General features: G+C 43.5%; 1 protein-coding gene across 1 annotated transcript in view; it reads left to right on the forward strand.

The window, feature by feature from the left end:
• The first annotated feature begins 10,282 nt into the window (after positions 1 to 10,282).
• LOC126235406 (glutamate receptor 2-like) overlaps positions 10,283 to 23,792 on the forward strand; it is an 82,376-nt gene continuing 68,866 nt past the window's right edge. The window contains exon 1 of the mRNA XM_049944128.1: positions 10,283 to 10,339. Coding sequence (XP_049800085.1) covers positions 10,283 to 10,339 — 57 coding nt within the window. The remainder of the gene's footprint in view (positions 10,340 to 23,792) is intronic.

Consider the following 23,792-nt stretch of genomic DNA (forward strand, 5'->3'; position numbering starts at 1 on the left):
ATGATGAATCACTTCAAAGTTGTTATCACGAAGAAACTGTTGCGTAACGTTAGCTCGATGTGCGGGAGCGTTGTCTTGGTGAAACAGCACACGCGCAGCCCTTCCCGGACGTTTTTGTTGCAGTGCAGGAAGGAATTTGTTCTTCAAAACATTTTCGTAGGATGCACCTGTTACTGTAGTGCCCTTTGGAACGCAATGGGTAAGGATTACGCCCTCGCTGTTCCAGAACATGGACACCATCATTTTTTCAGCACTGGCGGTTACCCGAAATTCTTTTTGGTGGCAGTGAATCTGTGTGCTTCCATTGAGCTCACTGCCGCTTTGTTTCTGGATTGAAAAATGGCATCCACGTCTCATCCATTGTCACAACCGACGAAAAGAAAGTCCCATTCGTGCTGTCGTTGCGTGTCAACATTGCTTGGCAACATGCCACACAGGCAGCCGTGTGGTCGTCTGTCAGCATTCGTGGCACCCACCTGGATGACACTTTTCGCATTTTCAGGTCGTCATGCAGGATTGTGTGCACAGAACCCACAGAAATGCCAACTCTGGAGGCGATCTGTTCAACAGTCATTCGGCGATCCCCCAAAACAATTCTCTCCACTTTCTCGATCATGTCGTCAGACCGGCTTGTGCGAGCCTGAGGTTGTTTCGGTTTGTTGTCACACGATGTTCTGCCTTCATTAAACTGTCGCACCCACGAACGCACTTTCGACACATCCATAACTCCATCACCACATGTCTCCTTCAATTGTCGATGAATTTCAATTGGTTTCACACCACGCAAATTCAGAAAACGAATGATTGCACGCTGTTCAAGTAAGGAAAACGTCGCCATTTTAAGTATTTAAAACAGTTCTCATTCTCGCCGCTGGCGTTAAAATTCCATCTGCCGTACGGTGCTGCCATCTCTGGGACGTATTGACAATGAACGCGGCCTCATTTTAAAACAATGCACATGTTTCTATCTCTTTCCAGTCCAGAGAAAAAAAATCGGAGGCCTTAGAACTTGAATGCACCTCGTATGTCGGCGGTAGTAGAATCGCTCGGCAGTCAGCTTCAAATGCCGGTCTCTAAATTTTCTCCATAGTGTTTCTCGAAAAGAAACATGGGTCCCAACACACTGTTCTGAGGCGAACCAGAAGTTATTTCTATATCCATCGATGACTCCCGACACAAGACATGCTGCGTCGTCCCTATCAAGAAATTCTCAGTCAAGTCTCAAAATTCGCTTGATACCCCGTACTATCGTACGCTATAGAAAGCGCGCGCCTGCTACTGAGTAAATCGCCTTTCGGACGCCAAGAAATGCTGCATATACCCGACTCCCTCGATTTATGGCTTTCAGCATGCCAAGTAAGAAAGGTGCTAGTTGCGTTTCACATTACTGATGTGTTCGGAATCCATGTTGGCTGATATGGAAGACTTAATTTTGTTTAAGACACCTCATTATTTTTGGGCTTAGAATATGTTTTAAGACTCTACAACAGACAGAAGTAAATGAGATTAGATGCTAGTTTTGTGGACCAACTCTGATATCCATCTTGTAGATACTTTTTTTTCGAGTCACCTGGGTACGATTTTTTGTTCAGGGTATCTACGACATATTGCGGTTAAAACAGGAGCTAACTCGGTTACAAATCCTGTGTAGAATCTGACAGGTATCCCATCAGGTCCTGTAGCATTGTTTACTTTCAGTGATAAAAGTGTCCTCTTCTTCCTCTGCATCTTTTGGAAGCAGTGAAACCTTGCAGCCATATTTTCCTCCTCCTACTTTATTGTGTTTATTGTGCTGCTGGAGCAGCTAGCTATTCGTGGAATCCTCTCAAACGCAGCTGTTAATGGGACTTTTGTTTCCTCGTTTGTAGTTTCTAATCAAAATTTAGTGACATTGCATACAATTCCACTTTCCTGATTATGAACTTCCCTGCACCTACGGTGCACAGAGACTGCAGTACCGCGCTCTGTAGTAAACAGATAGCAGAGAGAACAGTCCAAGTGTACAGGTCAGTAAGCGGCAGTCAGCTGAGGCGGCCGCCGCTTTGGAACAGCAGGATCAACTCGCCCAACACTCACGTCGAGAACGCGTTTCTGCACATGGGTCACCTTTATTTGCACAACTTCTACGAGACGTTGGCTGTACGACCCTGTACAGCTGAGTGAGCAATGCGTCTGTCCTCTAGTGTGTTACTAGTGTCATGGCATTGAAATACTGCTTGGCATTGAGTATGAACTCCTAAACTGAGCTATTTTGTATCCTCATGGCAGTCATCTCTCTTCTTCTGTTTTAGTAAAATTATTTTTTTACAAGAGCAGATATAATAAAACATGATAATTAAATCGAGACCTTACGCTATCGATAGGCTTAGTGCCCCTGCTGACTACACCCATCACTCGCGGCAGACAATCTGACCGAGTCCCGTAAAAGTTCGGGCAATGCGTGTGCATCTGCACAGAAGAAGCTCATGGCCGGTTAGCCTGAACTATATATGGAGATGTCCGAAAGAACAGATACTATCGGTGACCATGCAGCGCTATAGAAAGAAATGATAATTCAATCAAGACCCTAAGCTGTCGACAGGCGTTGATATACATCAACGGGGACAGTTGAAAATGTGTGCCCCGACTGGAACTCTAACCCGGGATCTCCTGCTTACATGGCAGGCGCTCTATCCATCTGAGCCACTGAGCGCACAGAGGATAGTGTGACTGCATCCCTTGCACGCTCCCCGTGAGACCCACATTCCCAACTTAATGTCCACACACTACATTCGTAGTGCCCCTGCCCAGTACACTCATTACTCGCGTCAGACAATCTGATCGAGTCCCGTAAGAGTTCGGGCAATGCATGTGCATCTGCACGGAAGAAGAAGGTCATGGCCGGTAAGCCTGAACTATATATGGAGACGGTATCTGTTCTTTCGGACATGTCATACGGCGATAAATATGGCAAGAAGGGGTGGTTATACAATAATTAAAATAATCAAGTGTACTATAATAATTCATTCTGCTAGAGATCATTTTACAAAAGTACATCAGATAAGTCTTCCAACCCCAAAATACCTTTCATTTGCGAACAAATTGCTAAGAAGGAAGAATATTTTTTATTTTGAGGTCCATGTTTCTTCTCACGCTCTCATTTTTAATGCTGATGGTTCACATTACTTGCGCGTTATTGTCTGGTTTTTGCTTTGCGCTTTGCAAATGTTTTCTGTTAGAAGAACACCTCTCGTGTGTCAACAGACAGTGACCAAAACCATTTACAGCAATGAAATCACTCTTTACCCTTTATTTGGTGTGGGGCGAGCGTTATCTACTTCGTCTCCTGTTATAGCTTTTGGCTCGAAGTGATGGATGGATATGCATGTAATCCCCAGTAACAAATCGGCGTACAAGCTCATTTATAAGTTATCACTATAGCAAAATCTACTAATACCAGTATTGCTGGCCCCTGTTTTGATCACAGCCGAGATAGATTCTTCCTACACGTCGGCCAGGGGCCTGAAGATGGCGTAGTAAAACGCTGAAACTGGTTGCCAAATAAAATAAGGTTGAAGACTTGACGGCTGAAAGGTTTTTAATTTGACATCCTGTATCACACAGCAGAGAACCGCAACCATCTCTCAAAAGGTGGAGATATAAAGTCATTTGTAACCTTTTAAAAGGGTTCAAATATTGCTAATGAATTCGTTATCGCATGTTTTTTCGCAAAACATTTTAAAAAAGCGGAACAATCTTGCACAAAGCTTTTGATCATTAAATATTCAAGTAAAATGAAGTGCACTGTTATTCTGGTATGCCAATGGCACCAGCTATTTAATACACATTTAATCGCTGGTCGTGAAAAACTGCGCTGTGTACTCTCTCCATGTTTTCGTCTGTGGTATTTCTGAGACGTTAGCCTCATGGATGATCTTCGAGAGTAGTACCGTCATGTTCAAATTCAGCTACCCATTCCGTAGCTGTTGAATGTGAAAAACTGTTCGTTCTAACTTTTTGAATTTTAGGTTGTGAGAAAGATGCTGAAGCACTGTATGACTGTACAGTATTTCATTTTATTCACGTAAACAGAGCTCATAGTACAACAGCATGGTCAAAACCATTTCACAATACTATATACGTGACATGTGACAAAACAATAAAGAGTCAATGATACAGTACCGTGTGCGTGTGACTGCCCGAAATTTTCGATTTGTCCTCATAACTGTATATTGATGAGAATTTTCTCTCCATGGTGTGTGAATAACCACTATTCAGAGTGAGTCGTTCGTGGAAATGTTTAATACGCTGGTTAGATAGAACATACGCTTCCCTATGACTAGAAATGCGATTCAGTAGCGATGATGAAGCTGCAGGAATCGTCACTAGGCAGTTTTATTCGCAGCTGAAACATTTCTGCAGCAAATGTGTGAAGTACACTGGGTCCACTCTACGATAACTCACCCAATAGCGGGAATAATCATAAAAGAGGTTGGAAACTGCAAGTATCTTAAACACTCCCGTTAACACCTTTTTCTCGTATACTCTGTGCAGGATGAAACTCGTGTCTCAAGGGTTTCTTTTTCAGAACTGAATAATTTTGAGATTGAAGTGGCAAGGAGATAGACAAAATGTTATACGATAGTGTCGTCGCCAGAACTTTAATTCCCTTATGAACAATTATATATTACATACATAAATTTTTGCGTTGGTCATGTTAAAAAAAAGTGACATGTTGTGGGGTATCAAGTGAAATTTATGACTGAATTGCCGGCCGAAGTGGCCGCGCGGTTCTGGCGCTGCAGTCTGGAACCGCGAGACCGCTACGGTCGCAGGTTCGAATCCTGCCTCGGGCATGGATGTGTGTGATGTCCTTAGGTTAGTTAGGTTTAACTAGTTCTAAGTTCTAGGGGACTAATGACCTCAGCAGTTGAGTCCCATAGTGCTCAGAGCCATTTGAACCATTTTTTTGACTGAATTGACGATTTCTTGGTAGGGAGACGCAAAATAACGTGTTGGATGGATAGTAATCGATGGATGAAGTATTTTCAGGTGTGTGTAAGGATCCTTGTTATTCATGTTATTCGTTAATGACCTGGAAGTAATGTTAATAGTAACATCCAATTTTTTGCAGCTGAATGTAGTTGTCTGTAACAATATACTATCTGAAATAGGCAGCGCAAATATTCATTCAGATCTGGATAACATTTGAAAGTGGAGAAGTTATTGATAACTACCTTTAAATGTCCCGCACCTCACAAAACGCAGAAACATATTATCTCAGAACTACTATATCGATGAGTCAGAACTGAAATGAGTCAACTTGCACAAACATTTGGGCACAACAATTTGTAGAGATAAGGCGTGGGATGACTACAAAGGCTCAACCAGTAGTAACTGAGGGACCTAGAATATACTACAGCTTCTTATGTATAGCTTCTGTAAGGACCGCGAACACAGAGTAAGATTTATTACATTGATCAAAGGTTTCATTGACGTTAGCCGCATTTGGGCATTGAAATATGTACGTGGTAACAGGTGGAAATTTGTGTCAGACCTGGACTGTAACCCAGATTTCCCGCTTAACGCAACCGGTTGCCTTAATCACTTCAGCTATCCGAACACACTCCCTCCCCCCTCTCCCCGCCACAAGTTCAAAATTCCCAGCCTTTTACACACTACTGCCGTACGTTACATTTCCGAAAGAACACACATCACATATAAGCGAGCTCGGATAATCGGCAAATCAGGTTTCCAGTCTCCACGTGTTACCATTGAGACACTTCAATGCCCAAACGCGGCTAACGTCAATGAAACCTTCGAACAGTGTGTTTATATTGCTGCTGGATCAAACAAGGTTTCTGCTCTTACGGACATGTCCGAAAGAACTGTCACCACATACACTGATCAGGCAAAACATGACCACTGCCCACCACGAGGCACGTGACGCAGTAAGGAAAGAATGTAAGCGGAAGAGAGACGGAATGTATCGCTACCGCCCAGGTCCGGACACCATCCGAAGTATACTTACGGTATCCTCAACGAATGTGACGAAAAGAGTGTAAGAAAAACTTAACGCCTAACCTTATCAATATCTACGCCCGGCAAGAGAGTGAATAGAGCACATATGTGGCAGAGCGGACACAAGAAAGAATGATGATACTGTGGGGGACGGACTCTACACTTTCGTAAAATAGTTCTGATTATTTAACAGCACACGACACACACCCTTGTTAATACAGGATTGCGTGAGGCGCGTTTGTAATCTGTTAAAAGTGACGTCTACGTGGAGCGCTCATAGAGACAAAAACGTAAACGTAATCTCAGGGATTATATTTCGTGTTATCACATTAAAATATTGCTGCAGGATATCTTTACCATAGGAAAATTTCATTGAAAGGAACCTTTGAATTAAAGAAATTTTTTCCTTCTTTTACACTGAATAATCTTTGTTTTGCCGAGAAGCGGTCAATGTCTGTACTGAAATGAATGTTCTTAGTTTTTACTCGTATATATCACTTCACAGTGTCTTGAAAGGAGGATATAAGATGAACGTCAACAAAAGCAAAACGAGGATAAAGGAATGTAGTCGAATTAAATCGGGTGATGCTGAGGCAATTAGATTAGGAAATGAGACGCTTAAAGTAGTAAAGGAGTTTCGCTATTTGGGGAGCAAAATAACTGATGATGGTCGAAGTAGAGAGAATATAAAATGTAGACTGGCAATGGCAAGGAAAGCGTTTCTGAGGAAGAGAAATTTGTTAACATCGAGTATAGATTTAAGTGTCAGGAAGTCGTTTCTGAAAGTATTTGTATGGAGTATAGCCTTGTATGGAAGTTAAACGTGGACGATAAATAGTTTAGACAAGAAGAGAATAGAAGCTTTCGAAATGTGATGTTACAGAAGAATGCTGAAGATTAGATGGTTAGATCACATAACTAATGAGGGGGTATTGAATAGAATTGGAGAGGAGTTTGCGGCACAACTTGACTAGAAGAAGGGGTCGGTTGGTAGGGCATATTCTGAGACATCAAGGGATCACCAATTTAGCATTGGAGGGCAGCGTGGAGGGTAAAAATCGTAGAGGGAGACCAAGAGATGAATACACTAAACAGATTCAGAAGGATGTAGGTTGCAGCAGGTACTGGGAGATGAAGAAGCTTGCACAGGATAGAGTAGCATAGAGAGCTGCATCAAACCAGTCTCAGGACTGAAGACCACAACAACAACAACATATCACTTCACAATGGTTGGTAATTTACATTCATTTTGTTAGAAATAACATTTTCCTTTTTTACAAGGTTTCAAGTATTTCTACTGTGGGCATTGCTCTATCTTCCGCCCTTACACCACTTGACGAGTGAGAACAGCTTGATAAGATTGAATAATCCCGGTAAACATTAGCTTTTTCCTTTATTTAGGTTACAGGTGACGGGAAAAAACCGGGTTAAAAAAACCTTCCCGGAGTCTTCAAACTGCTCACTCTCCCGCTACTCACAAGTATTGATTGTGAAATATGTTATCATTTGATTACCTTGATCTGACGATCATTTTTACAATAAACAGTTTTACAATTTTAAATCATTTTGCCGCCGGAGTGGCCGAGCGGCTCTAGGCGCTACAGTCTGGAGCCGCGCGACCGCTACGGTCGCAGGTTCGAATCCTGCCTCGGGCATGGATGTGTGTGATGTCCTTAGGTTAGTTAGGTTTAAGTAGTTGTAAGTTCTATGGGACTGATGACCTCAGAAGTTAAGTCCCATAGTGCTCAGAGCCATTTGAACCATTTTAAATCATTTTATCGAGCATACAATATGAAAATATGCAAATCACGCTTAATTTGACTAAGTTCGTTAACTTTTCAAAGCTCTTCAACTTTCAATGTACGTCCACTTTACATATGTAACATATAGCACAAAAACTGTTTTTAGGAGATACATACAGCATAAAAATTTTTTCATTCATGTCTCTCGCAGTGAATACTGCAGAATATATCAATAATTTGTGGTTATGCATTTTAACGTATTTTTATAACAAATTAGGCGACGTCCTTGCCGCAGTGGATACACCGGTTCCCGTGAGATCACTGCAGTTAAGGGCTGTCGGGCGTGGTCGGCACTTGGATGGGTGGCCATCTGGGCCGTCATACTATGCTGCCATTTTTCGGGGTGCACTCAGCCTCGTGATGCCAATTGAGGAGCTACTCCACCGAATAGTAGAGGATTCGGTCAAGAATACCACCATAACGACCGGGATAGCGGTGTGGTGACCCCACGCCCCTCCTATCCGCATCCTCCACTGAGGATGACACGGCGGTCGGATGGTCCCGGTAGGCCACTCGTGGCCTGACGACGGAGTGCTTTTTTTTTTTATAACGAATTATTACGACGCTCATCGTCGGTTGACATTGTTGTTCGATACCGCTGGAATGGTGGGCAGACGATTGGGAACACTGAGTTCGCTTCCGTGGGTTCCGAGGTGGTAGTCGAAGGCATCATGACAGCAGTGGACTATGTGAACATTATTGCGGACCATCGGCATCTCTTCACGCTTCAAGCCTCCCCCTGCGGCGAGGAATTTTCAGCAGGATAACTGTCTGTGTTGGAAGGCCAGAATTGTGCTACAGTGGTTTGAGAGACATTATAGTGAACTCATATAGATGTTTTGGCCAAGAAGTGTGCCTGATCTGTACCTACCGGAACATGTATCCGGCGCCAGCTGCACGCCTGTAAACCGTCATCCCGCAATTTTCGGGAGCTGCTTGACGTCTGTGTGTAGACACCTGATGTCACGTAGTTCTGGAATCCGTCAAGTACTTACAGAAGCCATTTCAAGCAGAATTTCTGTTGTACTGTGTTTGAAAAGTGGAATAACACGCTACTAAACACTTGGTCATAATGTTTTGTCTCATCGGCCTATACGGATATGGAAGATTAATTGCGGTGTGCACAGAGTTAATTCAGCAGTAATTATTCCTACACTCCATACGTCATACACGGGAGGAATCTCTTATATTCACTTTACAGTGGTTTACAGAATGTAGGTGTAGATGTAGATGGTGTCAAGGTACTAAATTGTGTCCAATTTCGTATAAAATCAAGTAATACAGGGAAGTTTCTTCAGAGTGGTAAAATGTACCTACCCGAAGACGTGTGATGGTAACATTGGAGAGAATTCTTGAGGAACTAGGAAATAAGTGTATTTTAGTTTTATAATGAAGCTTGGAAATAGAACAGAATGTCTAAGTTCCCGAATAGAATAAAAGAAAGTACTCGTGAATACTGGATGGCATTCTTATTCAGCCATTATAATTACATTCTAATTACTTCTTACACAATACGTTAGTTCGCCTCAAGGATTATTTAGCTGATCGAGTGACACAACTCCATCGTAAAATTCGCACTTTCACGGACGACCGGCACTATTAAACATAGTAAAACATTCCAGGCTACTGTGTGGTTGTCCGACAGATTCTGTAGCCTTCCTGCCTCGGTGCGGTAATGAAACCCTCGACCCCCTTCATCCATCTTCAATTATCAGAATATGGTTGCAAACGACTCTCAGCATGATGTAACAAGTACTAAGTAGGAAGTCGAAGAAGGTATCCATCCGATATTGCTGTTCGTAAAGAAGTAAATTTTTGGGGACCACAAACTGAAAACCTGTCAAATGCGCTTAACATGACACACGACATGTGTACCTCATGCTTCGACTCTCAAGTGTTGCAAGAGAGGAGATGAGTAATTCGTATTGCGCTTATCGATCATAACAGAAGAAAAACGATGACCATTACAATAGTGGACGCTATTCGGAAGTTAACTGGCTGTAAACCCCCATGCTCATCAAAGTTACTTTAAATATGTGTAATCACGTCTCCTTTAGCAAAGCCACAGTCGATTGCTCGCCCAGCATTGAGCCCTACTTGTTCACAGACACCACATGACGGATGACAGGCTGCTGCACTCAGCCTCAGTAAAAGAAGCTACTAATCAAAGTACATGTAGTCAACATGGCGATGTTAATTCTAAGTCAGAAAGCCATTCGTATCTCTAAATTAAGTTTTTTCATGTTTCAAAATAATTTATGATATTCAGATTACTAGCACAGTGTAGTTATCCCATTTGTTTTCTGACAATCACTTCGTGTGAATGTACTTGAATAGACAATTAAGATTTTTAATGCTCTCCAGAAATGCTACGGAAATCAAGAATTCTATCAAAATTCCTCAGACAAATGGCAACATATCATCAGACGGGAATTATGCAGAATACATTCCAAAAAGAATTTATTCACAACTGTCCAGGAATGCCGCTACTCATTGTGCCAAACAAAGATTTGCTCTCCAAGGCCTCTAACCTGACGGTAAGTGAAAAATCTCAAAAAAATTCTTGACCGATTTACTACAAATTTTTAGCCGATACTCTAATTAACATTCCGACGGGTACAGATGATGTACTACATGGTTGTAATTGAACTTTTCCTATTTAACACTTTATAACACGGAAACAAATTACCGTACGCGGATCAGACTTGGCAGCATTAATGTCAAGAACAGGGGGAAGAGAAATAATGTAGAATCAATTCAAGTGAAACAATTTTAATTTGCTGCTACGGCACACCATACCATTACATACCGGTACTGTTACAATAGAGGCTCAATATGGCGTCCATCACTGTCCAGTAGAGCTTGAAAGCGAAGGATTGCATTCTGCACAGCAGAACGAAGCATGTCCGTAGATATACTGGCTGCCTCTTTTGATACGCTGCACTTCAGAGCAGCACATGTGTGAATGCGCTCCTAGTAAACTCTGTCCTTCAGGTAGCCCCACAACGTGAAATCACAGGGAGTGAGTCAGATGGTCGTGCCTGCCAAGCATTTGGAAACGATCGGCTGATATTTCGATCGTTTCCAAATGTGTTTCGGAGAAGCAAGTGAACTTCACGAGCGATGTGCGGTGAGGCCCCATATAGCATGAAAACTGTTCAGTTCAATGCGTCTCTCTCCTGTAGGGCGGGTATGACATGCTGGCGAAGCATATCGCAATAACGCTGGCCAGTCACATTGCACGTCTTTCGTCCTTGAGCGCCAACCTGTTCAAAAAAGAATGGGCCAGTCATGAAAGAAGCCGTGATGCCATATCATTGTGACACATTCACCATACAGAGGAACTTCATATACAGTGACTGGAGGTGAAGATCCCCACACTCGGAAATTCTTGTGTTCACCTCACCTGTCAGAGAAAAATGAGCTATGTCTGTTCATAGGATGGTCCAGGACCAGCCCTCGTCAACTTCAATCCTTGCCAGTGCAAGCTGCTGTACGATATGGATCTTGTAAGGATACCATCTGAAAATGATTCGAAGCACCTTCCGTTCAGTGGACTACGGGATGATCAACTGTCGTGCGGCAGCATGCGCACTGCCTGACGATCGAGAATTGTGACAGCGTTGTCTGCCATAGCAACAGCGATTTCATCAACCACCAGTGGTGCAACTTGGCTATGAGGCTATGAATCACGATGACTGATCATGGCACATTGTGGCCACAGTTGGAACTGGACGGTGGCGGTGTGACGCATGGAAATCATGCACCCCATACTCTGGATATTAATGCTACCAAGTTTGGTACTCGTACGGTAATTAGTTACCGTGTTAAATAGAGAAAATTTAATTATAACCACCCGGTATTTCCTTGAACAGATTTTGTGTTGAAATCGACTGCGAGGAAGCAAATGTTGTGCTCTGTTGTACTATGAAAATGTTTGATTTCGGTTTCTGCCTCTACAATATCTGGGCACTGATACCACTGGACAAATTGTTCCTCCCACAAGCATTCTTTATCATTTACAATTTTGAATAAAAACTGTATACACAACAATGTGTCATTTTTTTCCTTCCTCGCTTTCGGTTTTTGCAGAAAGTAAGAAAGTTGTATTTATGGTTTACCGGTTTATGACTACAATGCTACTGCGGTATGTGAATTGTCTGAAACCCCGTAATCCTATTCGATTGTAGATTAACTTGTATGAAGTTACTATCTTAACAGATCCAGCAGCTTGAGAGATCTCTCTCATACCCTGTGTACCGATTTAACCATTCATTTTAAGGGAGGAGGGAGACAAGATGGACGGGGAGAAGGTAGAGAAGGAGATGGAGAGAGTTGTGTTAGGACGAGAGGTAGGGAGGTAGGGACGAGGAAGTGGACAGAGTGGGGGGGGGGAGGAGGGAGGAGGAGGATATGGGTAAAGAGAGGGGAGGAAGAGAAGGTGTAAGAGACTAGAGGAAGAAGGAGATTAGCATTTATATCCAATTCTCATATATAATTAGCAACTGTGAATGATTACTGGGTTTGCTAATGTTTTAATATGTTCTTGCAAAGTTTTGATGGCAGAATGACGAGCAGATTAATGTATTCTCAAACTATTGGTGTGAAATGTCGTAACAATATCTGCTTCTATAAATATTTACACTTTGATAATGATTTTCCTTTCCTTTCCGTCTGTTACGCTAACTGCGTAAGTTCGTATAACTTAACTATCTAATTAGCTTTATTGATATTGGTTATGAAGAGAAACTTAATCTCTGTGTTGTGTAAACATAATCATTGTACAGATAAAACCTTCTTTTGTTGGTCCGTGTCTGCGTAAAATAATATGGGATATTAAATGTAATTATTTGCCACTCACAGAAGGACACAACTGAACAGGCAGAAGACATAGAAGTTGAGTACACTGATAATACAACAGACTACATCACATCTGGAAAAAGAAGCGGGTGGTACACACAAACACATACTAAGAAAGTAAAACATAGAACTGGAAACACAATGAAGCAAGGGGTAAGAACAGTATACAGTACAAAGAAGAACATGAAAAAGAATAATGACAGACAACAGATCTCCAGACAAACTCATTAGATCAAGTGCGTACCAACTCCCATCCACCTTCTGTCTGTTCCAATAATAGGATAAATATACAAGAATATCCGAACAAGGTACACAGTACTCATGAGAGCTCTAAAGAGTAGTAGCACGCCCTCCCCTTTGGCAGAACACTTAATAAATGAAAACCACCAGGCCACAAATATCGAAAATGATTTACACATTGTAGGCCACCCACATTTTTTGGGTAATGATCTGAGTATCTGAAAATATGTCTTCAAAATAATGCTCTTAATATGTACCCCTCTCTACATAAACTTTTGACCCAGGAAGTAGTTTATATACAAGTAGCAATCTGGCTACAATTCATAAACATATTCAAGAGTAGGATATGATTACTTTGCGAAACGGAAAAAATTAGAGCATAAATGAATACCTGAACACAATTCAAGATTACTGTTACTTCTAGCATTTTCTTGATCTGACTTGGAGCATGTATAATTAATCTTCATTGTTGGAAGATCATGTCCAATAAGCATTCATGGCTCCGTCTGATAATCTAGCACATTTCCACACAAAACCTGAAATATTAAGATGTACCAAGCACGTCGAACATAGTCTGATAACCAGCAAGCTGCTTCAGAGTCTCCACACCACTACTTTCATTCTAAGTGTAAGGCATACAAAGAACAGGAAAAGGTGCCTGCTGACTACAGCTTAGAAGAGGCTTATATTGATTGCAGTTTTGCATTACACTGACAATCGTTCCTGCTGAAGACTGACTTCAGATTGTAAAAGAATACAAGGCACGTGCTATAAGCGCAATCTAAGTTTACTCTCGGAAAATTGACTGATGGGAGCAACTGTAAATGGGAAATGCCTTTACGACCACTCCCACTGTGTCGAGTATCAACTTAGTTTACACATATAGCACTTGCCTTTGGGCATTTAATTTCGTAAGTGACACAGGAATAGAAATAAACCCGATAAACTCCAGTTAAATTTATGATTATTGCGAAGCAGCCCATTTCTATTGATATATGATAGAGTAAAATTGTCTGTACATGGAACACATGGCACACAAGCAGTTACATGAGGAAACAATGAACAAAGAAAAATTGAGTATGTACATTGGAAAATTCTGAACACATTAAAATATACTACAATGGAAAATCCAGGATGGAATGTAACAATATTGTGAAAAGGAAAGTTACTACTTACCATATAGTGGAGATGCTGAGTCGCAGATAGGCACATCAAAAAGACTGTTGCAAATATAGCTTTCGGCCAGTAACGCCTTCTTCAAAATTAGATGACATACACACACAAGCGCAATTACACAAACGCAACTCACACACACATGACTGCAGTCTCAGGCAAGTGTGGCCACACTGCGAGCAGCAGCACCAGTGCATGATGGGAATGGTGACTGGGCGGGGGTAAAGAGGAGGGAGGGGGAGGGATAGTGGGATAGGGCTGGCAGACAGTGACATGCTGCTGGGGAGCATGCAGGGACGAGGTGGAAAGAGGGTAGGGCAGCTATGTGCAGTCAGGCGGTTACACGGAGGGCAGGAGAGAGATGGGGAGAAGGGGATAGCGGAAAAGGAGAGAAGTAAGAAGACTGGGCGTGATGGAGGAATGAGGGCTGTGTAGCACTGGAAGGAACAGGGAAGAAGGGGATGGATGAGTGAGGACAATGACTAACGAAGGTTGAGGCCAGGAGGTTTATGGGAATGTGAGATATATTGCAGGGAATGTTACCACCTGCGCAATTCAGAAAAGCTGGTGTTGGTGGGAAGGATCCATATGGCACAGGCTGTGAAGCAGTCATTGAAATGAGAATATCATGTTTGGCAGCGTGCTCAGCAACAGGGTGGTCCACTTCTTTCTTGATCACAGTTTGTGGGTGGCCATTCATGTGGACAGAGAGCCTGTTGGTTGTCATGCCCAAATAGAATGCAGCACAGTGGTTGCAGCTTAGCTTGTAGATAACATGGCTGGTTGCACAGGTAGCCCTGCCTTTGATGGGATAGGTGATGTTTGTGACTGGACTGGAGTAGATGGTGGTTGGAGGATGTATAGCACAGGTCTTGCATTTAGGTCTATTACAGGCATATGAGCCATAAGGTAAGGTGTTGGGAGCAGGGTTTGTGTAGGGATCGACGAATATATTGCATAGGTTCGGTGGGCAGTGGAATACCACTGTGGAAGGGGTGGGAAGGATAGTGGGAATGACATTTCTCAATTCAGGACAGGACGAGAGGTAGTCGAAACCCTGCTAGAGAAGTTAATTCAGTTGCTCCAGCCCTGGGTGGTACTGAGTTATGAGGGGAATGCTCCTCTGTGGCCAGATGGAGGGACTTTGTGAGGTGGTGGGAGACTGAAAAGATAAGGCACAGGAGATTTGTTTTTGTGCAAGGTTGGCAGGACAGTTACGGTTTGTGAAGGCATGTCTTCATTCGACTAGCGAGAGGCTATGATACCTTATATGCTAGAGAATATCCTTGCGACAAGCTTGCAGTTCTGAATTAGTAGAAGAATGAATACCGTTTGAGCCCTAATGGACCATAATTCCTCTTGTACAGAGCTCTGTTAATTAGTTGGAATTCTCCCTTTGTCCTTCTTCAAGACTTATATGGTTTTCAGCAGTGCTGGATCTTCTCCCTGCCCAGCATTTAATGTAGTTGAAGTTTCACTCACGCTGCTGTGTTCCACTAAAGGATTCCTTGAAAGACAGTTGCCATCCTTGAGTTTGTGTACCTCTGTGAAGTCATACTCCCGAGCCTCAGTGCTCGTTTCGCCAGTCGATCCAATGGATCCTTCAAATTAGTCAGCCAGCATGCAGGATGGTGTTTTGCCACAACGGTGACAGGTTTCCCAAATAAGTATGGCTGCAACCTGTTGCACAGTAGGTCATCTCGGATTTGGATACTATTCTACAAGTGTAAGCTACACCTTTCCAATACCTTCCTAAATTTGCAGTAGAACTGCACCTATCTCATAACCACCAGGCTCAGTGTTTATTTCTCTCTCAGCGTTCTCGTTATACAATGCTAGGGCTCGTGAAGGTGTTAGCAAAATTCGTGCCTTGGTAGGGAATTCCTTTATGAATCGCCAGTATTAAGAGCATATTCTTAGAAATTGTCGCCCATCACGAATGTGCCGAGAAGTTCGAAAATCTGTGACCATTTTTATTTTCTCTGTATTGGGGCGGACTACATAACCATTCAGTACCTGCTCCAAACTTTTAATTTCTTGGGCAACAAATGCAGCTTTTAGGATTCAGGCCTAAATGTTCTTCAAATGTCTTCGAAAAACGACAGTTTCATTTAGATAGCAAAGACACGTCGTCTGTTTAAAGTATCGAAGCAGGTTGTCCTTCCTACGTACAGAGGTCACTGGAACAGTACATATTCCACAAAGAATAATTTTAAACTCATAGACGTTAACAGGAGTTATGAAGGCAGACTTTTTCGTGTAAGCCACGTCAACCTCGATTTGCGAGTAGACTTTATGCATGTCCACAGCTGAGAAACGCTTTTCTTCTTTCGAGCACTCTAGGGAGTCATGAATGTGCGACAGTGGGAAGACATCTTTCTTCGTGATTTTTTTCTGTCATCGCTGGACGAGGCCATGTGCCATCCTTCTTCTTCACAAGAATTGTACAAGAGGACCAAGGACTCTTAGGCTAGTCAACGGCATGCCAACTAGCCAAGTTTGAGCGCCTCCACAACAGAGTGTGGTCAACCTGAGTGGTAAGCAGATCGACGAGACCACCTTAAAACTTCGCAGTGTCTCCCAGAAAGGTGCCTGTCGCACCCATCATCAGTGCAGTTGAACATGCAGCCAATACCCTATCTTCCAGTGTGGCTGAAGAGATCCATAGAGACACCTGCAGGGCACTCACCAAGACCAAGCCACCCAAATCCAACATCTCAGGCGACGAAAGGGTGGGGCTCAGGCAGCTCCAGGAGGATGACACCATTGTGGTGATGTCAGCAGACAAGAAGAAAACGGAGAATGACAGAAAGATACAACAGCTACTGGAGGATCCTGCATACAAAGCAATAGGAAGCGACCCAACAGACAAAATGGACTAAAAGACCAGGGCTTTGCTGAAGGAGATGGGTCTGCCTGAACAAGTCATCAAGAAGCTGCATCCCAAAGCGCCAGTACCACTCAGACTGTATGGACTCCTCAAAGTTCATAAGAATGAGGATCCTCTTCGACCTATTGTTAGCAATATTGGCACAGCCTTATACCCTATTGCAAAATACCTGAAAAAGTTGCTGACACCATATGTGGACAGATGTTCACACCACATTCAGAACTCGGAGGACTTCCTACAACAGCTGAGGAACTACACTTACAAGGGGAGGCCGCCAATTGTGAAATTCAGATTCGATTCATACTGCGCATAATAAAAGCTCATGGCCAGAGGTGTAATGTGGCAAAGCACCAAGATGCACTTCTCAGCCGTTGTCGAGAAAATCGACAGTTAAAAGAAACCGTTGCGATGAAATACTCTCTACGAACAATGATTTTCTACAGCGTCGTGGCGCAGCGGTAAGCGCTCGGGTTCGTAATCCGAAGGTCGCACGGATCGAATCTCGCGCCATGCAATTTTTTTTTTATTATTAGTTTTTTGTAATTCAAATATATATATATTGCTTATGCATGTTGGTGAAGGCGGATCGCTCTCCAATTGTACCGCCTCCATTTTTCCGTTTTTTTTTAACAGGGTGTACCAAAGCTCTCCCGTCCGCACTGATTTTCGACGATGTTATATGTTGCGCTAGGGACCACATCTACCTTCTTTCGAAGTTAGCAGGCAACTACGCTGTTATGCGGCGGCTCGTTTCGGTCCATTCAACATCTGTCCTTCAAATGTAACGAGCGAGTAACGGAGTTTATATTTCATACTTGCCACAGCAAATTTGTGTTCGTGGGGTCTCTATTATAATTCGAACGTTTGACTTACGCTATACGTATTCGTTTCGGAGTATCGTTTCTACGTCTTCCGTTAACTATACGTGGTTAACATTATGAAGACAATTAATAACATTTGTGAAATACAACTTTGTTTGCGGAAAACATAATGATGTTCGAAGTCGCCAGTTTTTCCACGACAAACGACTTTCAACAACTTATTATATGCATAATTGTTGCAACTGATTGCGGGGAATTATAAAAAACAAATACTAAAAAAAAGGTTGCATGGCGCGAGATTCGATCCGGCGACCTTCGGATTACGAACCCGAGCGCTTACCGCTGCGCCACGACGCTGTAGAAAATCATTAACCGTAGAGAGTATTTCACCGCAACGGTTTCTTTTAACTGTCGATTTTCTCGACAACGGCTGAGAAGTGCATCTTGGTGCTTTGCCACATTACACCTCTGGCCATGAGCTTTTATTATGCGTAGTATGAATCGAATCTGTATTTCACAATTGGCGGCCTCCCCTTGTTAGTGGACTCTGACATCATCGTCAGTTTCGACGTGGTGTCTCTGTTCATATGAGTGCCACTGAACGACTCACTCGATCTTACCGGAGAGAAGTTGGATGGGGCTCTCCTCGACTTATTCAGGCATATACTAACCTCAATATACACCCTATCTGGAGGTTAATTTACGAGCAAATGGAAGGGGTGACGATGGGTAGCCCTCTATCACTAGTGGTGGCCAACCTATTAATGGAAGGATTTGAAGAGGAAGCACTTACATCGGCCACATATCAAGCCAAGTGCCTTTTCAGGCATATGGATAGTACCTTTGTCATCTGGCCCCGTGGTAGGGAGAAGCTAGATGATTTTCTGGACCATCTGAATTCACGCCACCCGAATATAAAATTCACGATGGTACTGGAGCACAGAAGAACGGAATGCCCAGAACTCTAGTCCACAGGGCGCATACTCCGTCAGAACGCGACAGTTTGGCGACGGAAATAGAACACTTATAATCGGTGTTCAGCAAAAATGGGTTTCCATCTAGAGACATCCAGTAGGCACTTCGATCTGCCAGTCAGCCACAGGTTCCAGAAGAAGAAACAGAAGAGGCGCAGAAGATAGTACACCTACCATATGCTGGACCGATCTCTGCCAAGATCAGCAGAATTCTCATGAAACATGACATCAAGAGCATATTTTGCCCACCCAATAAAATTAGGACGATGCTGGAGAATGTAAAGGATGATCTGGGGTTACGCAAGCCAGGTATTTACAACATCCCGTGCCAGTGTGGGATGTCACACATCGGCCAGACCACCAGAACTGTGGACACCAGGTACAAGGAGCACCAGAGGCATACCAGACTCATACAGGTAACAAAATCAGCCATGTAGGGGACTGTTTAGAACTTGGTCACTCGATGAACTACAATGACTCCAAGATTATCACGCAGACCCCAAGATACTGGGACAGTGTCATAAAAGACTCCATCGAGATAAAGGTCACGGATAATTTCATCAACCGTGACACTGGGTACCAGCTCAACGCTGCCTGAGATCCGGCTTTTGAGCTTCTGAAAACTCAACGAAGGACAATTTAAGATTTCGGATGAAACAGAAGTGCAGATCGAGAAAACAGCCATGAGACAGAGCACCAGACATTACAGGTCGGATTTGAAACACGCAGCCCCAGAGGACGGCGAGCCTAGTGTGAACTATGTTACAACAAAGGAATCCTAGAGTCGAAACTTCTAAAACGAGACGCAAGAGTCTTAACATGTGGTACTTGTATAGAACAAATAGGATGTGCGTACGTCCGGAGGTCTCTTACTTCGCTGGTGTAGACAGACGTTACACCTCGACTCGGACACAAATCTGAATACAGGAAACAGGCACGTAGATGACCGGACGGACAGCTCATAATTTTGTGAAAAAGAAATGGGATGATTTGAAAAAGGATGTCCTCCTTCGTAGTCCAACACCGTGACCTCACAACCACGACGCCGTTGCTATTCAAATTCGATCGACGTTGCTCATCTTGAGCTTGGACCGTTCACTGTTTCTATTTTGCTTCTTCTTTCACGGTTTAGTACACCTAAAAGCCTGAGCAGACCCATGATGTGATGCCTAACTATGCATCATGGCTCGGAAATAAAGCCAATTCAGAAAAAAACTTTATTTAACATTTTACTCTTACTTTGATGCACTCGTTATACCCGCAAAGTGTGAAGAACTACTTTTTAATCACCCTGCATTCTATCAACACCTACATTTACATCTACATACATACTCCGCAAGCCACCGTACGGCGCATGGCGGAGGGTACCCCTTACCACAACTAGTTGTGTCCTTTTCTGTTCCACTCGTAGATAGAGCGAGGGAAAAACAACTGTCTATACGCCTCCTTATGAGCCCTGATTTCTCGTATCTTAACTTCGTGGTCCCTACCCGAAAAGTACGCTGGCGGCAGTAGGATCGTTCTGCAGTCAGGTTCAAATCCCAGTTCTCTAAACTTCCTCAGTAATGTTCTTCTAACTGAATGTCTTCTTCCCTCCAGGGTTTCCCACTTGAGCTCTCGAAGCATATCCGTAACAGTTGCATGCTTATCGAACCTACCGGTAAGAAATCGAGTAGATCGCCTCTGAATTGCTTCGGTGTCTTATTTCAGTCCGACCTGGTGCGGATCCCAAACACTCGAGCAGTACTCAAGTACAGGTCGCACCAACGTCCTGTATGTGGTCTCCTGCACAGGTGAACCACACTGTCCTAAATTTCTCCCAATAAACCGAAGTCGACCGTTCGCCTTCCGGACCACAATCCTCACATGCTCGTTCTATTTCATATCGCTTTGCAACGTTAAGCCCAAATATTTAAACGACGTGAATGTGTCAGAGCACTACTAATGCTGTATTCGATCATTACGGGTTTGTTTTTGCTACTAATTAGCATTAACGTATATTTTTCTACATTAAGAGCCAGCTGCCGTTCAACCAGAAATTTTGTCTAGGTCAGCTTGTATCAACCTACAGACACTTATCTTCGACATCTTCCTGTAGAGTACAGCACAATCAGCAAACAACCGCAGGCTGCTGCCCACCCTGTCTGCCAGAACATTTATGTGTATAGAAAATAACAGCGGTTCTATCACACTTCACTGGGGCACTATAATGTCACCCCCGTCTCCGATGAATATTCGCTGTCGAGGACAACATACGGGTTGTATTACTTAAGGAGTCTTCGAGCCAGCCACATATCTGGGTGCCTATTCCGTATGCACGTACCTTCGTTAATAGTCTGCAGTGGGGTACAGTGCTGAAAGCTTTCGCAAAACTAGAAATACGGAATCTACATGTTGCCCTTCATCCATAGTTCGCAGTATATCATGTGAGAAGAGAGCAAACGGGGTTACGCAAGAGCGATGCTTTCTAAAGCCGTGTTGATTCGTGGACATGAGCTTCTCGGTCTCAAGGAAATTTATTATATTCGAACTCAGAATATTCTCTAGAATTCTGCAGCAAACCGATGTTAAGGATATTGGTCTGTAATTTTGCGGGTCCATTCTGTTACCCTTCCTATATACAGGACTCACCTGCGCTTTTTTCCAGTCGCTTGGCACTTTGCGCTGGTAGAAGGATTCGCGATAAATGCAAACTCAGGGACCAATGACTCTTTGTAAAACCCAACTGGGATTCCTCTCGCAGAATGGGTGTTAAATCTTGCGTCCTCGCCTCGTGTTTCTCCTGCCTATTACATAGCTTTACAAACGCTGGTTTTATTCTAGCGGCGGTAGTCAAACAAATTAGGACCCGCTCCTCTCGCGCCACACACCATCTTCAACCGTCATTCGCCAGGAAATCCCTTATGCAGTGGCCATTCATTTTACCAACCGCCCCTTTGACAGTTGCAGTATACTTCGTGGTTGGTACAACCCACTATTGATAGTGGCTCAGTTCTCGTCTGCACCAATCTGTCAGCTCCAACACGCCATCTCCTAGGGAACCATGCCAGCCTCTCTACGGGCACACACCAGACCCCTATCTGTCAAACCTGCGAGGGTTAACCGCGTCTATATACAAATAAAACCTGTTACGGGCTGACACTAAAATTAACTGTTCTTAATGAAAAAAAAATTACTTTTGCTATTTCGGTCCCCTAAGACCACAAACTTTTCCACAGATTACTCAATTTTTTGAATTATCTGGTCATCATCCTCTACTGAACGAACTACAGCTTCGACACATTCAGTCACCTCAGTTGATACAAATGGCTGCAATAAGTGGTGTCACGTCCATGTCAGAACAATAGTGAATGTGCCGCTCATTGTGTCATGCAGCCCGTCAACTCGTCATCACCGTACATATGATGCCAACATCCTAAACATCATATTACTGTCTACACAGCAAGAAAAAAAGTTCTGGTGCAAATGTTTCACCGAATATATCTATTTGCGAAAGCACTGAAATTAATATCATTTTTCATAGAGTGTTGTTCTGCTAGAAATATTGTCACGTACAAGAAGGTGTAGGTAGATGAATGAGGAGCACTAACTTCACTTAACGAAGGTTTATTCAGCACTTGCACATACAAGAGCGCCGAGCGAACTGCATCCGGCCAGAACACGTATGGTATACATACAGCTACAGAACATTCTAGTACAATGATTCTTGCCATTTGTGGATACTTCTAGAATGTACTCGAACCTAATATAGAAATTTAAATTTTCCACTTCAGGTGAGTTTTGAACTCACGACTCTCCATGCAACAAACTAGCATCATAACCACTACACTACGGCGGCTGTGCTACTCGGCTTCTTCTGTGACATTGCTCCCTCCTTAAGCGAACAGCGTCTCGGTGTTACGTCCTCCTGATCCGAGAACGAGTCATCGGTCGTGCATACTCCGACTTCCGATGGCTGATGTTCGCCCTGGCGGTGATCTTCTTACAACTTCCCTTGCCACTACGCTCTTCGTCACCTCTCCGCTTGTTGCCTGCCGCTGGTGCTTCGAATTTACCCTGGGTTGCAGGATCCTTATAGGACTTCATTCGAAGGATGTTGACCGTATATCTGATCGTTCGTCGTCTTGTGTCGGGGTCGAAATCTTCAACATCATAAGTAACATCAGACAACTGTCTTACAACCTTATAAGGTCCAAAGTAGCGCCTGAGGAGCTTCTCAGAGAGACCAACCTTCCGAACAGGAGTGAAGATCCAGACGAGGTCACCGGGCTGGTAGACGACAGGGCGGTGGCTCGCGTCATACCTTCGGCGATCGTTTTCTTGAGTCTGCAGCGTGCGGAGTCGAGCTAACTGCCGAGCTTCCTCAGCTCTGGTTAACACCTGGCCGATGTAGTCGTCATCCATGTCATCAGGATGTAATGGAAAAACAGTGTCCATCGTCGTCGTCGTCGCCTCACGTCCATGCACCAGGAAAAATGGCGTAAATCCTGTGGTGTCTTGTTTGGCGGTGTTGTAGGCAAAGGTCACGAAAGGTAGCACCTCATCCCAGTTGCTCGGACGAACATTGACAGCACGCCGGCCAAGGTCTTATTAAGGCGTTCAGTAAGCCAGTTAGTTTGCGGATGGTAGGCAGTGGTCATATGATGAGTAATGTTGCACCGACGGCTTATCTCTTTCACAAGATTCGATTGAAAAACTTTCACTCGAACCATAATTAACGACCTTGGGGCACCGTGTTTTAATTCAATTTCTTCTACGATGAATTTGACTACCTCGAATGCTTCGACTGCTTTCACGGCTTATGTAATGGCATAGCGTGTCAGATAAACAGTGCAAACAATAATCCATCTATTGCCTCTGGCAGAAGTTGGAAATCGTCCGAGGAGGTCAATCCCAACACGCTGGAAAGGTGTTCCGGCTGGTGGAATTGGTATGAGTCAGCCAGGTGGTTTCTGAGGAACTGCGTTTCTCCTCTGGCACTCTCGAAAGAAAAATCTCTTGCGACCCTATCGTTTGTCTTAATAAATCCTAA

The sequence above is a fragment of the Schistocerca nitens genome, chromosome 2, assembly GCF_023898315.1.
Source record: "Schistocerca nitens isolate TAMUIC-IGC-003100 chromosome 2, iqSchNite1.1, whole genome shotgun sequence".
NCBI lineage: Eukaryota > Metazoa > Arthropoda > Insecta > Orthoptera > Acrididae > Schistocerca > Schistocerca nitens.